The sequence below is a fragment of the Narcine bancroftii genome, chromosome 2 (genome assembly GCF_036971445.1).
Source record: "Narcine bancroftii isolate sNarBan1 chromosome 2, sNarBan1.hap1, whole genome shotgun sequence".
Taxonomy (NCBI): Eukaryota; Metazoa; Chordata; class Chondrichthyes; order Torpediniformes; family Narcinidae; genus Narcine; species Narcine bancroftii.
The window spans coordinates 76675314-76692624 of NC_091470.1; the positions used below are offsets into that span (position 1 = coordinate 76675314).

General features: G+C 41.8%; 1 protein-coding gene across 1 annotated transcript in view; it reads right to left on the reverse strand.

Moving 5' to 3' along the window:
* Positions 1 to 17311, reverse strand: part of ltk (leukocyte receptor tyrosine kinase) — a 96436-nt gene that overhangs the window by 48351 nt on the left and 30774 nt on the right. The window contains exon 11 of the mRNA XM_069915493.1: positions 13458 to 13568. Coding sequence (XP_069771594.1) covers positions 13458 to 13568 — 111 coding nt within the window. The remainder of the gene's footprint in view (positions 1 to 13457; positions 13569 to 17311) is intronic.

A 17311-nucleotide genomic window follows, 5' to 3' on the forward strand; every position in this document is an offset into this window, starting at 1 on the left:
CAGCTTCAATGGACCTGAGCCACCTTCGCTTATTTGTTTCACCGCAAGAATATTTTCTATTTGTTGATTGGCAGGCCTCCCACCAAATCACAGGCGCTGATGGCTGAGAGGAAATGGGACCAGAAGCTGAGCAGATGCGTTGGCAGCAGGCATCTGGTTACAGGGGCAGTGGAGGCAGCTGCATCGAAGGAGGAGGCATGATCCTCGACAACTCTCTGTGTCTGAAGGAACCTTGCTTTCTTTTCTCCTTTAATTTTGGTTTTTTGGAAAATGGCACCTGGACAACTCTTTGCTTGCTTTCAAATGGCATGCAGGAGAAAACTTCTCATTGTATCTCAGTATGCATGACAATAATTAATAAATATCTGGATCAATTTGGAATGTACTTTTGGATAAAAGCCATAAAGTGTTTTTAATTTGATTTCTTTCAGATGTACCAAAAAAATAGTTTTACTGCTTCTCAACTATATTTCAATCCAGTAACAGTTCTGGAAGCAGTAAAATTCCATGATATTTTTGAACAAGACATTTTAAAGGTCAACGCACAGAAATACTGGAGGAATTCAGTCAGTCTTGCAGCATCTACAGGAAGATCCTGATGTTTTAGGCCTGAGCCCTTCCTTCAAGGTATAAGCAAAAAGCAGGCAGGTGTCTGAATGAAGGCTGGGGTAAGAAAGGAGGGGGGGGTGGTGAAGGAGTCCAGACCAGCAGGAGTTCATTGAATTAGAGGAAAGGTGCGAATTAATCTTGGTTCTGTGAAAGGAGACAGAGGGAACAAGGAAGAGAGAGAGAGACAAAACTAGAGGAAAGGAGACAGGGGACAAAGATGGTGGTGGGGGGGGAGGTGGTTTAATGGAAACCAGAGAAGTCTATGTTAATACCATCCAGTTGGAGGGGGACCAGACAGAATTTGCTGTCCCTCTTATTTGAAGGGTAGCCTCAGTCTGGCAGTGCATGGGACCATGGACAGACATATCAGCAGGGAAATGGGATGGGAAATTGAAATGGGTGGCCACCCTCCAAAAACAGATGTCATTAACATCGGCCTCCACTTTCCACCCCACCCGGCACCACACCATCTCTCTCCTTTCCTCTAGTTCTCTCTCTCTCTCTTCCCTGTCTCCTTTCACGAAGCCAAAAATCAATTTTCACCTCTCCTCTTATCATATCCAATTAACACCTTTTGCCCAAACACCTCCACCCCCCACTTCTCCCCCCCTTTCTTTCTCAGTCTTTATTGAGACACCTGCTTCCTTTTTGCTTAAGCCTTGAAGAAGGGCTCAGGCCCGAAACATCAGTAATTTATCTTTACCTCCTCTGGACACTGAGAGACCAGCCGGTTTGTTTATACTACAATCACAGCATCTGTGGACTTCCGTGTTTCACTCCACTTTTAAAGATCCAAACCAATTCAGAGAAATAGCAGCTGCTGAAACAATGGTGCAGTAGATGGTGTGGCTTTTTCTCAGTTCCAGTTACCTGGGCACCAACCTGACTTCTGGTACTATCTGTTGTGAAGTTTGCATGTTCTCCCTGTTTCCCCGAGGTGCACAAGTTTCATCCCACATTCGGAAAGCATTGTGCATGTCAGCAGGTTAATCAGTTACTGTAAATTAGCTGTCATGGCAGAGAGCTGGACTGGAGTTGGTGGAGAATAGGCTTCAGGAAAATATGTGGGGGATTGGGATTGATGCGAGTGCTCTGTGAGTTAACAGAGATTAAAATGAGCCGAATGGCCTCCTTCTATCCAATAGGAGAAAGCAAAGGGTCATATTATCAGCTCTCAGAATGCTGGTTGACCTCGGGTTAGGGAAGCACCTGGGATACTGAGATGCCTGGAATAAACCTGCCAATCAAGAAAACTATGACCACTATCCAGTGTACACAGGAAATAACAATCTACAGTTCCTCTGGGAATACCAGTGCAAACAACAGGAAGGCCATCAGACAAGTACAGTGAGAATTCTGTGGCCCCTCCAGTGGGGTTCACCGAAACTCACTTCCAATTGCTAACCATTCTTCTTTCTTTGGCTTGGCTTCGCGGATGAAGATTTATGGAGGGGGTAAATGTCCACGTCAGCTGCAGGCTCGTTTGTGGCTGACAAGTCCGATGCGGGACAGGCAGACACGGTTGCAGGGGAAAATTGGTGGGTTGGGGTTGGGTGTTGGGTTTTTCCTCCTTTGCCTTTTGTCAGTGAGGTGTGCTCTGTGGTCTTCTTCAAAGGAGGTTGCTGCCCGCCGAACTGTGAGGCGCCAAGATGCACGGTTTGAGGCGATATCAGCCCACTGGCGATGGTCAATATGGCAGGCACCAAGAGATTTCTTTAGGCAGTCCTTGTACCTCTTCTTTGGTGCACCTCTGTCACGGTGGCCAGTGGAGAGCTCGCCATATAACACAATCTTGGGAAGGCGATGGTCCTCCATTCTGGAGACGTAACCCACCCAGCGCAGCTGGATCTTCAGCAGCGTGGACTCAATGCTGTCGACCTCAGCCATCTCGAGTATTCCGACGTTAGGGATGAAAGCGCTCCAATGAATGTTGAGGATGGAGCGGAGACAATGCTGGTGGAAGCGTTCTAGGAGCCGTAGGTGATGCCGGTAGAGGACCCATGATTCGGAGCCGAACAGGAGTGTGGGTATGACAACGGCTCTGTATACGCTAATCTTTGTGAGGTTTTTCAGTTGGTTGTTTTTCCAGACTCTTTTGTGTAGTCTTCCAAAGGCGCTATTTGCCTTGGCGAGTCTGTTGTCTATCTTGTTGTCGATCCTTGCATCTGATGAAATGGTGCAGCCGAGATGGGTAAACTGGTTGACCGTTTTGAGTTTTGTGTGCCCGATGGAGATGTGGGGGGGCTGGTAGTCATGGTGGGGAGCTGGCTGATGGAGGACCTCAGTTTTCTTCAGGCTGACTTCCAGGCCAAACATTTTGGCAGTTTCCGCAAAACAGGACGTCAAGCGCTGAAGAGCTGGCTCTGAATGGGCAACTAAAGCGGCATCATCTGCAAAGAGTAGTTCACGGACAAGTTTCTCTTGTGTCTTGGTGTGAGCTGGCAGGCGCCTCAGATTGAAGAGACTGCCATCCGTGCGGTACCGGATGTAAACAGCGTCTTCATTGTTGAGGTCTTTCCATTACACCACCAGTTACAGTCCAGCTCACAGCTAGTCAAAAAAATGCAAATAAATAAAATGCATCTCAGCGAAGACAAGGAATAGAAAACAAAATGAACCCAGATGAAACTGACCTCACTTCCAGTTGTCTGAAAACTTCTAAAGGCAGATTTCCATGATGAATTTCACCTACTCCATCAGTTCCAATTCAAAGTGGCATCCTGATCTAGGGCGTCAAGGCTATGGGCTTTCAGTTAAAGTTTAGAGTATAACGTTGCATTAATGGAAATAAAATAATTTATCCACCTCACTGTGAGCTGGGAGGCACAAACATTAAACTTAGTCTTGGCTGGAACTTCTTTACATTAATGAGTTGCCAGTCCTTGAGATATCACTGAACATTTCAACGATCCAAAGGACAGTAAAATTGCATTTAATTTTCACATGTTTGCCACAGCATAGCATGCTATTAAATTTCTAGTTGCACTTCAGTTGAATTCAAGAGATTGACACACACCCAGAATAGCCTTATCTCAAAGGGAAAACTAGTCTAATGCAATACAAGATGGTTTAAGAGCTGATCCAATCAATTAGAGCAATTCCCCAATATATAGCAGTAAACAGGAGAAATGCTGACCCCCAGGCTAGATATTATGTGTATAGTAAGTTATCTGACTGCTAAGTGAGGCAGAGCTCAGTACCACATTGTTTTCATGTTAAAGAAACATGCTGAGAAGAGTTGTGGGAGGGTAATGGGATTGTTAATCTACTGGGAATCAACAATGCTAATAAGTATTTAGTATTCATGTCTGAATCAGAAGAGGTTTGACTGAACTGCAAGATTCTTCACGGTCAAATGGACTGCCAGCACTTGACTGGAGGCCAAGCGTAACATTACAAGTTTATTGAGAGTTAACATCTTCCAGGCAAGTTGGATAGAAAATTGTGGCACAAATTTACAAAAGTCCATTTCATGTCAGGCCTCTAGCTACGGAGCAGATTGAAAAATGGGGAACTTACCTTTCAGACAGCAGCCCTAAAAGGTTGCTCCAGCATGCCATTCACATCCAGAGGCACCTCATAGTGTCCTCCAGATCCGATGGAGTCGGGGCGACTGGTGCCATAGCACCACCATCATAAATACGTGGCAGAGCAATGGTTGTCTTCCCAAGCCATAATCCCCCAGGCAGCTGGAACCACTCAATGGTTCCCAGAACAGTTCCAGCTGCTTGGGGGATTATGGGTAGGAAAGACGGCTATTACTCTGACACATTTTGAGCCAAAAGCGGCCCAGTGTGGCTGTCCCAGACTATACTGGCCACCTCCTGATGGCATCCAGTGTCCTGCCAGCCCCCGTTGCCCCATCAGTCCCTGCTGACAGCTCCCACTGCCCCTGACTTGGAGGGAGAGGGGTGCATGGGGAAATGGGTCATGGGCTGAAAGCACCATCAGCCCGCCCCTAAACAGCTATTTAGCGTGGCTGTACATTCAGATTGATCGGCAGAGGGCTGTTCTGCAGAGATTATCCCTCTCGAAGAGGGGTTGGAATATACGGCATGGAGACCATCTCTCCACATTTGGAAAGGATGGGTATCTGAATAGGCTTAAAGTCTCTGTCCAAACAAGTGTACTAAATGGTAGAGCTGGCTACAATTATGGCATTTAAAGGACAGTATGTGGATGGAAAGTGTAAGAGGGATATGAGCCAAGCACAGCATTTAGGACCTATTCAGATGAACAACTTGGTGGCATGGACAAGTTGGGCCAAAGGCCTTGTATTGCTCTATGACTCTAAGAATCTGCAACACCACCACCAAACTCTGATGCCATGAAAAGTACTTTAACAATTAAATCCCCTTAAATATGATTGAATTTATTGGAAGGTGAATCTTGAAATATGATAGTGTGACTCAGCAAAGTTGTTTCTATAACCCTTGCAGTTTGATTCTCCCCTCACTCATTAAATTTCTGCACTTTTCTAGCCTGGCTCAGGAAAACTTAGAAATCTACCCTTGGCCTTTCACCTCCATCTGACATTGTCACTTCCTGATTTTTGAATCCGACCCTTCAGATCAAAACTATATGTCTTGCATGAAAGTTTGACCTGGTAACAATGGAGCCTGCTTCCTGAAGTTCACAGATTTAAACAAAATTAAGCCAGTGCGCAGCACACGGATGTAAGAAAAATAAACCCATCCAGTTCTTGCACCAGAAACAAGCAGGATAGGATAGCTTTTAGGTAAAAAGGACAAAGCTTGTTGAAAGATCTGCTACATTCAGGAATAAAAGGCTACAATGTGGTTGAACTGTGTAAAGGAGTCATTTAAAGCTACAATGACTGAGGTAAAATATTGACACCATACTTACCTGAATCTAGGGCTGAGAGGAGCAGAGACATCCAAGGTGGGGATTCTGACCCATTCCCTTCCCAAATGAAGCCTACTAAACCACATTCCCCACTCAACACAACTTAGTACTGGTACATTAGAATTTAAATAATTGCACCAGACACAAGGAACATTTTCTAGTGAACCTTTATTTGCCTCATCTAATAGGCACAATGCACACTTGACAATGTATCACAGGCTCTGTAGGAATTCACTGCAGATTAAAATTTCTAAAGCCAGCTGAATGAAGTTCAGATTTACATATTGTGGAGCCAAAGTTTAAACAGGCCAAAGAATTAGTATTGAACTATAAAAGATGGTTTACCTTGGTTTAAAAACTTAAAGAATTGATCAGTCAGGATAAATGGCTAATTCAATTGAATCCTTTTACATTGAGGTGGAAGGTGTAAGGATGTTTTAGTAGGCAGTTAATAGTATTGATTTCAAATAGAACAGCAAAATTGTTAAAGATGATAAAAATTGTGATGGAAAAGACAATGATGTTGATGAAAAAATCACTGTGGTGATGCCAAAGGCAGTAGTGATGATGTCAAAGGCAGTAGTGATGATGTCAAAGGCAGTAGTGATGATGCCAAAGGCAGTAGTGATGATGTCAAAGGCAGTAGTGATGATGTCAAAAGCAGTAGTGATGATGTCAAAGGCAGTAGTGATGATATCAAAGGCAGTAGTGATGATGTCAAAAGCAGTAGTGATGATATCAAAGGCAGTAGTGATGATGTCAAAAGCAGTAGTGATGATATCAAAGGCAGTAGTGATGATGTCAAAGGCAGTAGTGATGATATCAAAGGCAGTAGTGATGATGTCAAAAGCAGTAGTGATGATATCAAAGGCAGTAGTGATGATATCAAAGGCAGTAGTGATGATGTCAAAAGCAGTAGTGATGATATCAAAGGCAGTAGTGATGATGTCAAAAGCAGTAGTGATGATATCAAAGGCAGTAGTGATGATGTCAAAGGCAGTAGTGATGATATCAAAGGCAGTAGTGATGATATCAAAGGCAGTAGTGATGATGTCAAAGGCAGTAGTGATGATGTCAAAGGCAGTAGTGATGATGTCAAAAGCAGTAGTGATGATGTCAAAGGCAGTAGTGATGATGTCAAAGGCAGTAGTGATGATATCAAAGGCAGTAGTGATGATGTCAAAGGCAGTAGTGATGATGTCAAAGGCAGTAGTGATGATATCAAAGGCAGTAGTGATGATAAAAGCAGTAGTGATGATGTCAAAGGCAGTAGTGATGATGTCAAAGGCAGTAGTGATGATGTCAAAGGCAGTAGTGATGATGTCAAAGGCAGTAGTGATGATGTCAAAGGCAGTAGTGATGATGTCAAAAGCAGTAGTGATGATATCAAAGGCAGTAGTGATGATGTCAAAGGCAGTAGTGATGATGTAAAAGGCAGTAGTGATGATGTCAAAAGCAGTAGTGATGATATCAAAGGCAGTAGTGATGATGTCAAAGGCAGTAGTGATGACATCAAAGGCAGTAGTGATGATGTCAAAGGCAGTAGTGATGATGTCAAAAGCAGTAGTGATGATATCAAAGGCAGTAGTGATGATGTCAAAGGCAGTAGTGATGATGTAAAAGGCAGTAGTGATGATGTCAAAAGCAGTAGTGATGATATCAAAGGCAGTAGTGATGATGTCAAAGGCAGTAGTGATGACATCAAAGGCAGTAGTGATGATGTGAAAGGCAGTAGTGATGATGTCAAAAGCAGTAGTGATGATATCAAAAGCAGTAGTGATGATGTCAAAAGCAGTAGTGATGATCTCAAAGGCAGTAGTGATGATGTCAAAGGCAGTAGTGATGATGTCAAAGGCAGTAGTGATGATGTCAAAGGCAGTAGTGATAATGTCAAAGGCAGTAGTGATGATGTCAAAGGAAGTAGTGATGATGTCAAAGGCAGTAGTGATGATGTCAAAGGCAGTAGTGATGATGTCAAAAGCAGTAGTGATGATGTCAAAGGCAGTAGTGATGATGTCAAAGGCAGTAGTGATGATGTCAAAGGCAGTAGTGATAATGTCAAAGGCAGTAGTGATGATGTCAAAGGAAGTAGTGATGATGTCAAAGGCAGTAGTGATGATGTCAAAGGCAGTAGTGATGATGTCAAAAGCAGTAGTGATGATGGCAAAAGCAATGTAACAATAGGGTACTGTCATGTTCTGGCTGCAAACACTCCATGATGACAAACCAGAAAAAAACCATTAGCTGAAGCAATAGGGGCCACAATGTGGTCAGTAATACTTCCTGCCTTGTTCTCGCACATTCTCAATGTTTTAAGTCAATGACCACTGAGGTGTATGACAATTAAATGGTAAATTAGCATTTAATAATGCTAAGAGACCAGAGCAATATGAAGGATCGGGCTAGAAGTGAAGAGTAATAATAGTTAAATAGAACATATTTGTGTTCATTTTGTTTATATATTATAAATGGGGATATTTTACATGGAGATTATATCAGAATATTAATTTCTATTGTATGTTATAATTCTGTTGAAGCTTCTGCAAAAGGAGGCCATTCAGGCATGTAGACTACCACATCTGGCCTGGCTCACTTCGCCCCATTCCTCTGCTTCTTCCCTGGAATTTTTTTTTCCTTTAATACATCAACTTTCCTTTTGACAGATGGTACATTAACAAATGCCCAGTTGGCTCGGAGTGCTGTTAATGTGAGGTTGGTTCTCTCCAAGACTCGAGCATATATCTTGGACCACATTTCAATGGACCACTGAGGATGTTAAGTGAAGATCCCATCCATTGTTCCTGTGATTCAAATTTAGCCACAAGTTTCTTCAACTATTACTTGAGGAATATTTGGAACATGGCAAGGATAAGATCAGCCCATTCATTGTTAGCGTCATGTTGTGCAGGAATGGATTATCATATCTAACAGTACCCATAACACTCAGGCAGTCTCTTGGCTACTCAGTGCTTAAAGCTTCCATTCATACTTGAAGTACCATTACAAAATGTTAAAGATTACTTACTACAAGGAGAACAACAACTTGCATTTTTAGTGTGTTTTAAATGCCAGAAAATATCCTGAGGCACTTCACAGGAATATTATTAAACATTTAAGGAGAAAATGACATAGATGATCAAAAGCTTGGGCAGAACAGTGGAAATGTTAAAGGAGGACATTTCAGAGCTCAGCACCTTCAGAGCCACTGGCATGGCCATCAGTAATGGAATAGATAAACTTGGAGATGCCCAGAAATAGAGGAGCATTGAGGACTGTAGGGCTGAAAATGGTTGGAGAGGATGGGAGTAGGGTGAAATCAAGGATCTGAATTTTAAAACAGAGGTTAATCAAGGGCCAGTGTTGGTGATCTGATCTCTTTGAGAGGAGACAGGCATTTGAATGCAAAGGGCACAAAATACTTTGAGGCATCCCTTAACTACGTCAGCCAAGGAGAATGGGCATCGGATCACTGGATCAGAAATGAGGTGACAGAGCTATGATCTTGAGCTGTTGAGACAGGGATGGAAGAAGGCACTGTTTTGGAGGTGGAGAGATGAAGGTAAATGAGCAGATGGGGAATTAGAGTTTCAACCTGTCCAAGTCTGTTGCAAGAGTGATATGGAGGCAGTGAATGGAAAATGGAGTTTGTTGAACAATATAAATCATAGAATCATTTGAAATGATTCACATTAAAATGAAACACAGGAGGCTAATCAGTTCATCCTGCCTGGTCTAGTCAAATACAACCATCTAACCTAATCCCACTTCCCAGCTCTAGGTCATTGACCCAGCAGGACACGACTCTTCAAGTTCATATCCAAGTGCTGTGTAAATTAGTTGTGTGTTTCTGCCACAACCTCCCTTTCAGAGATTCAGATGTTAGCACCTTCACCATCCCTGTAATCTCTTCCTATTGATCTGATCCTTGACCCCTGTAAAATGATCCCCCTTTGCCTCTCTGTTGCATTTTGTGAAGTGGAACCAAAGTTGAAGGCTTCATTCTCCAACTCTGCCATTTCCGGGTCTGACCAATTAAAGACAGTGGTGAGAGGAAGTGGTGAGTTGAAGCTGGTTGAGGAAAACAATGTGTTTCTGGTTGAGGGGCAGCATGCAAATGTGAAAAGGAAGGAAGATAATGTAGGAGAAGAAAGAGTTGCCATTAAAGGTGACTCTCTGCCTACAAGAAGATCATTAGGAATAGAACCAGCCAAGGCTGGTCCACTGCAGCTAAGAAACAATATGCTGGAGAAAAAGAGCATAGTCAACCAAGGTAGATCAAAAAGAACAGGGAGAGAGAAGCAACTCTATTCTGACACAGCCATTGCCCATGAATACCCTTAGATTTCAACTGCAGTAGAGTGTAGTTTCCCTTCTCCCTCTCACTCAAGGTAAATTCCCTTTATACCTACAGGAGAAAATTACCAAAGAATTCAATTGAGAATTTGTTATTTTGAACTCTCTGGAACAAGTGTGTTATGTTTTGCACAAGTCACTCAAGTCATATTGAAGCCAAGTTAGCATGGTTATAAAATTCAGGAGACTCTTTCAGGATCAAATGGTGCTCGTTTTCAGTGTTCATTCAGTGTTCAAGTTGCTTGAAAGGGGGTCTCTTTGTTCAGAATCATTGTTTCTGATAAGTTTGCAACCTGCCTCTTTTAAGTCTTGCTGGTGATATTTTGACATTGGTTACAAACTCAATGGCTGTTCTAATTAGCCACTAATATGTTCAATGGCTCCAAAGTTCTGCACCAGAATGTGATAGTTCCAGACAGTTGATTTAATATCATATAAAGTTGAAAGAAGTTAAACTGCTATGTTTAAAAGCATTCTTTGACAAAGTCAATCCAATGCCACAGATCAAAGGATGAAGCAAATGCCAATCCTTAGGAACCCATTAAGGAATTCTTTTGGAGTCATGGTTGGATCGGGAGAAAGGAGCAGCATATCATCCTCACTCCCCTTTTGAAAGCTTGTGCCAATCTGCAGGATCTGGGAAGGGACATGAGATCATGGACAAGGACAGTTATGTGGTTGTAGGAAGAATGTAGTGATGGGCAGAGGCAAGATTCTCTGGTAGTTCAGCAAAGGTTGCAATTCAGAGGGAAATACAATAGAAGGATTCATTCCAACCATCATCTTGCTACTGTGTGGATCATAGGAGCTTTTAATCAAGAGGAATCATACAGGAGAAAAGAAAAGAGAAAGGCACATTCTTCATAGTTATGGAATGTCTCAAATTTTGCACCCTTTGCACCATATTTGAAATGTAACCTCAGATGTAATGTAGAAATACCTGTGCTTACCTCTGCATTCACTAGATTTCCTGGTGTGAGAGAAGGGCTAACTTCCCAGTCTAAGGTGACAGGAATCTGCAACCTTAAAGCTCCAAGCACAAAGTCCAAAATGAAAAATGTCAGGTTGCAACTCTCGTCCAATAAACTGAGCCAAAGATAGATCTTGCTGGAACAAAGAGGCACAACTCAAGCTGACACTTTTGGGCAATAGATGAAGAAACAAACATGCAAAGCTCTGCATTGCAGCTGATACAGGGCAGCGACTCCTTGCAATGTAACAGCCATGTTAGTTTACAGGGATTCAAGAGTAAATATTCTACAGCATCTCCATATATTCAAATAATATCGACACAAGCTATGAAATGAAAGAGCTACAGAAATAGCATCATGAGTAACAAATGTTGATTCATAATCAACTGCACAAAGAATGAAATGCAAGATTCAATGTTGCTCACATATATTTATAGCAATTCAATAGTGAAGGGATATCTCAGTGAATTTAATCATGAAATAGGTAGGCCGTGAAGACCAGGCAAGTCCTGTGCTCTATTATTAATCTGTGCTGATATTATGTATTTTAAAGTTAAAGAAGTTAGAGGGTGGAAAGTGATAGTTTCATCTCATGTTGACTTTGAAGTTATCCCTGTTGGGCCACTCTTAAGGAGAATGAGATCAGAGTTAAGTCCCAGCTGGGACCTCAGTTTTTCACGGTGTTTGTTGCTATTGAACAGATGGTGTGAACTTGGCTTTCCATATACAGGGAGTTATGGGCAGCCGTACGTGGGTCTCAGTTGAATAACACCCAAATGGGAAGTCAACATGGGCACCAGAGGAGAAGGGTAGGTATTACACAAAGGAGGAAATAAATGCAAGCTCTGGGAAGCAGGCAGAAAGATTACACTTGAAGGATCCTAGCAAAACTGATGTTGAGTGGAATAAAGAAGCCACCATTAAGAATTAGTTGGAAGGTAGGGGGGAAAGGACAAGATAACTGCTGAAATGTGACTAATAATGCACCTCAGGTTGAGGCATCTTACTGGATTTTTTGAATGACTTGAAAGAATAGAGTTTTATCCGAGAATGCTGAAAACACAAAGCTCAATGGCAGAAAGTTACACAGGGGCCTTGAAAGATCAAGGTAGTGGGGAAAACAGATGAGTTTCAATGCATGGGTAGTCTCACTGGACCACAGAGGATCTGATCCGCACATATTCAAAATGACAAGGACCCTGAAATCGTGGAAGACCAGAGATCAAGAGGTCCTGTGCAAAAGCTGGCGGCCTGCATAAAAAATACAGGATAACAGAATGATGTCAAGAGGATTGGGACCGAAAGAAGGAATGGTAGTCTTCAAATTACAACTGAGCTATTTAGAACGCTGTCTGATGTCACACAAAAACCGTTGACATCACCCTCCCTCCCCTCCCACCCCCCAAATAGTTCAACTATCCTTCAAAACTAGGTATGATAGATTCATGATGGGGAAACATTAAGCATTATGCAACCAAGATTAGATTGAATTAAGGTGCAGATGAGCCATTATCCAATGATTTCATGGCTACACATAACTGAGGCGCAGAACCACTTTGTCCTATCCCTATATCCTACAATAGATCAAGTACTTTATACTTTAATAAGAGTCATTTTTAAGGAATTTTTCTGGGATACATATTCAAAATCTTAAATGGAAAAGTCAGATTATTGTTTTAAAATAAATCAAGTAAGTGTAATCAGCAAGGACAAAGTTTGTGAAAGTTAAGTTTAAAATGACCACAACATGCTTGTATTGATCAACCAGGCAGAGTAGAATGAGCAAATACATGATATTTAATTTTTCAGATGGATGGTATGAAAAATATAGAGGGATAAGTTTCATTGTACCCGTCATCCTATCCTGGGTCAGTTCTTGTCTGAGCACCATTTTTGTCCATCACCTCTCTGCTCACTGACCCTGGTTCATCAGTGCCTACACATCAGCATCTTCAAAGCTGCAACAGCCAAGACCACGGCACTCCTCCAATTGTGGTCTCTTGTCCTCTAGTAGCAGTGCAGGAAGTTGTCAGGACCCAATTCCTCGTATCGCTTGCTTAAGTCTCTCCTCCTCTCTGCCTCTCCCTCCCTTTTATACTCAAAACCAATTTCTTTGATGGAGTATTTGATTACATCTAAAGCAGTCCCCTTTGTTTCAGTGAGGCTTAACTGACACATGCCTGTGAAAACTACAGGGATAATTCAGCATGTTAAAGGTGCTTTGTTAAGCAAGTTGTTGTCCTACTTGCTGCTGAGCTAGCATTTTATAAACTTCGAGAAATACAGACTGGGTTTGCCAAGACTGCAATATTTAGGAAACCAACACAGATATAGATAAGTATATGGTTGCAGAACTGCAGAACAAGCAGTGAACGGTTTTATAGGCAGGACCACACAACACTGATATTCACACTGATACAACTGGCATTATTGAGTTTCTTCACTAGTTTGTTTCAGATATGGAGGGGCAAATGGAGGCAGTAAATTTGGTAATTAGATGTTTTCAAAGAAGAATTAATGACACACCATGAGGCACTATTGGGAAAAGCAACTATAGATAGCAATATTAACAACAAAAAATGTTCTCCTGAGCTTATAGCTTGTGAAATGTCGGTTGAGAAGGAAGCTGTGCAGTACAAAGTTTAATGAAATTCTTACTGAGAGCAAGTCCAGCACAGGTTAGAACTACTCCAGTAATAATGGTGGACGTAACCACAGCAATTATGAAGGAGGAAGGAAGACGGCCTGCTGGGATGACACTTCCAGGAACTGTGAATAAAGAAACAGAAAGCAATTAAGACTTGATTCACTTACAACCCTTCTCATTTAGTTTAGTGCACAGACACTCTGTTTATAGTGTAAAGGCAGGAGAGAGCAAATTGCAATCTGCTGGAGGAACTTAACAGGTCGAATAGCATCATTGGAAGAAAAAAAGAATGGTCAACATTTCGGGCTGGAACGAATCATCAAGGCTGATTCTTTTTCTCCCACTGATGCTGTTCGACCCATTAAGTTCCTCCAGAAGAATGTGCTTTGCTCCAGATTCCAGCAGCTGCAGTCTTCATGTATGTCTAAGGATGGCTAGAAACTGTCAATTAATTGTCAAATGCCTTAGGTCAATGGTGCATCACTTCCTCAGAACTGATCATCTCCTCTAAAAAGCCCTGACTTCAGGGAGACAATCTGGTAATCCGAGAGTAAATTGGAGTGGAACTGAATGGTCACACAGGAGAGAGGCCCAGTGTTACACTAATGGACGGGGTGGGGGGGGGGGGGAGAGAGGGAGAAGGTGATAATATGATATCAGCAGCATTAGGAAGAGGTTAGATTGCTTGTTGTGGAGTTGGGGGTGAATCTCAGTAGCTAGTGAGTGAGGGGGGCATAGAACTTGTGGACAGGCAAAAGAATGTGGTAGTCATGGTAGAGGGTTGAGGGTCCAAAGAAGTGTTAATTACCTTAAAGAGGTACCCAAATTAGATTCACAGCACCCACTCCCCTCAAGTCGCCAAGACCACCTGCATGAATGGCTGGTGAACAGCACATGACATACATGTGCAATTAAAAAAGATAGGCAAGTATGTATGCATTGGATGTGACTACACTTATCTGAGACCATTGCATTGGTAGCAGAGAGGACTTTATGCATTACACTGACCACACTGAACATCCTGCCCACCATGCTGAGCCTACAGAACATCTACTGATTTCACTAACATTGCAAAGCACCTCATCTACATCTAACCACCATCAGTACTCATCTATCTTCAACTATGTCCAGAGCACTGCATGCATTTCACTTACTCTACAATTCCTTTCATGACAATGTCTTTGTAGAGAGCACCATCCATTGAAGAAAATTGCTTTCATTGTAATGGCCACATCGAGAACATCCTTTCTAGTACACCAAACATACAGAAATTTTCACCATTACTCTGACCAGATGGAACATGCTACCCATAACATTGTCCATTCAAACATAACATTCAGAACACGCCATCCATTACCCTGACCAGACACAACTTGCCATCCACTAAAGTGACCATTAAAGTGACTTTTACCATGCAACTCGCAAAAATAAAATGGGACCATACTGTTGAAAAAAGGTTTAACCTGCAGTCAGGGACAACGGTGTATCAGGCCTCTTGACCTCTGACTTTCAGGTTGGATGCTTATAACCAAAAGAAACTTGATTCCCAGTGTAAAACCACAGTAAATGATGTCAACAGTAATGTATGAATTTCAACCTCACTGAACAACTCACTTTTGCTCACCCTGTTTTTTTAAATATTCCCTTGAAATTGCGCTATCCAAAGGACTGTCTGCACTCCTTGTTGCTCACAGATCAGTGACCTCCTTCAACCTGAAACACTGCCTCACCTGTGCACCTGCTCATGGAAGTCAAGGCTGCAAGTCACCCTCAGTTTTTTAAGTCTCAGAATTCTCCAGGATGCCATTACTGTCCTTTGCCATACCCCACTGCTCTGTGAGGAAGATTACCCAGCTCAAAGAAAGAAGACTTAATTTCAATTTGCGGCTTTTATTTCCAAGGTCTGTCATTAATGCAGGTTCAGCATAAGATCAGTTGTAGTACTGACCCAGAGAAGTCCACTGTACATTCCTTTCCAATTGAGCAAAGTAACCTTTCACTTTGTTACCTGTTACCGAGTCAATTTTCTCTCCACCCAGTCATACAGCTGTCTATCCTTGCAGCTCATGTTAATCTTTGGCCTTCAGTTTTGTTGACAAGTCTATCATAAGGCATGTTATCAATTGCCTTTTGGAAGTCCACATCTTCCATATTAATCACACATTTTTTTTCCAATAATACAGCATGGTAGAAGGTCCTTTCAGCCCATGCCACCCAATTAACCAACCAAACCCTGTACAATTGTGCAGGATGGAAGAAAACCCATGCAAGGCACAGGGAGAATGTACAAACCCCTTACAATGGCAGATTAGAACCCAGATCACTGGTGTTATAATCACATTGCGGTAACCTCTACGCTAACCGTGCCACCCGTCAATCTTCATCATCAATTTTCTCTGTTACTTCAGAGAAAATAAAACCTCATCAAGATCTTTCACAGAATGATGCTGACTGGTTTTCCCTACTCAATCCACAGGTCCAAGTGACTGTTAATCTTGTTCTTGACTACAGTTTCGAGAACTTTCTCCACCATTGGTCTGTACTTACTAATTTAGGCTTCCACCCCTTTTTGTACAACTGTGTAACATGGGCAATTTTCCGTCCTCAGTAACCATCAATGAGTTTGGAAGGTTTCACTGGACAATGAAGATTTTGCTTCCTGAATATTTTTGACTGTATTTCATGGACTTTGGAATGATGATCATGAAAATCACTTTTAAAATTTCCTATTGCATACCATTTTTTTAGAATTAAAAAAAAAATTCCAGTCATATTTTAAGTCGACTACGACCATATGAAACCATTAAGTTAAACGTCATTGAAAATTCATTTTCTGCATTGGCATTTGGACTTCTTCCCTGCCGATCTTGGTGCAGTCACTGATGAACATGGTGAGAAGTTACACCAGGACATTGCAACTATGGAAAAGTGGTATCGGGGCAACTGGAATCTATCAATGCTGGCCAACTATTGTTGAACACTGACATGAGAGGCATCAGATGCTGAGTACAAATGAAAATCAGCAGCAAAACATTTTTAGGTCAGTTGAACTAATGCAATGTGTCAGCATCATTATGGGATTAAACATGCTAAATTCAATAAAAGTTAATTTAATGTTTCTCCAACTTCCTACGTGATACAGCAGATCTGAAGTTACCTTTGTGTTCAGCATGAAGTTGTCTAGCATAATCCCTAACATTTTTTTCAAAAGCAAACCTATTTAAAAATTTGTTGTCCAGTGTTATCGACAGATCCTCTTTTACAAGAACACAAGAAAATAGTAGAAGGAGTCGACCTCTTGACCGCTCAAAACCTGCCCCACCATTTACTATGATCATGGCTGATCTATGCGGGTCTCAATTCTTCTTTTGTGTCAGATATGCAATACCCTTCATTCCACATTCTTTCGAATATTTATCTCACTCCTCTTGAAATATATTAAAATGATTTAGCCACCACCATCATTGACAGCAGAGAATTTGCAAAGATTCACTACCCCTCAAGAGAGAAAAATATTTCTGCCAACCTCAGTTTTAAATGACTGGACCCTCATTTTGTAGGTTTGTCCCCTTCTTCCTGCCTCTCCTACATTTTTAAAAATCTTCTGAACAGGTGATTTGACCTTTTAAAGTCTAACTAGTTTTTTCTATTTTCTCCTTATGTCAATTTTTATTCCATCCAGAATCTACCACATCCTCCCTGGTCCCTAATCCCTAGTTTATGGGCACCTTGATTAATTCTTCCACAAATTTTCTCCTCGGCATCTAAATTCACAAGGAAAGTTGAAGCATTTCTGGAAAGCTTACAGTGTCTTTAGTGAACATTAAAAAAAGAGAGTAGGGAAGATATAATGTATTTTAAAAAT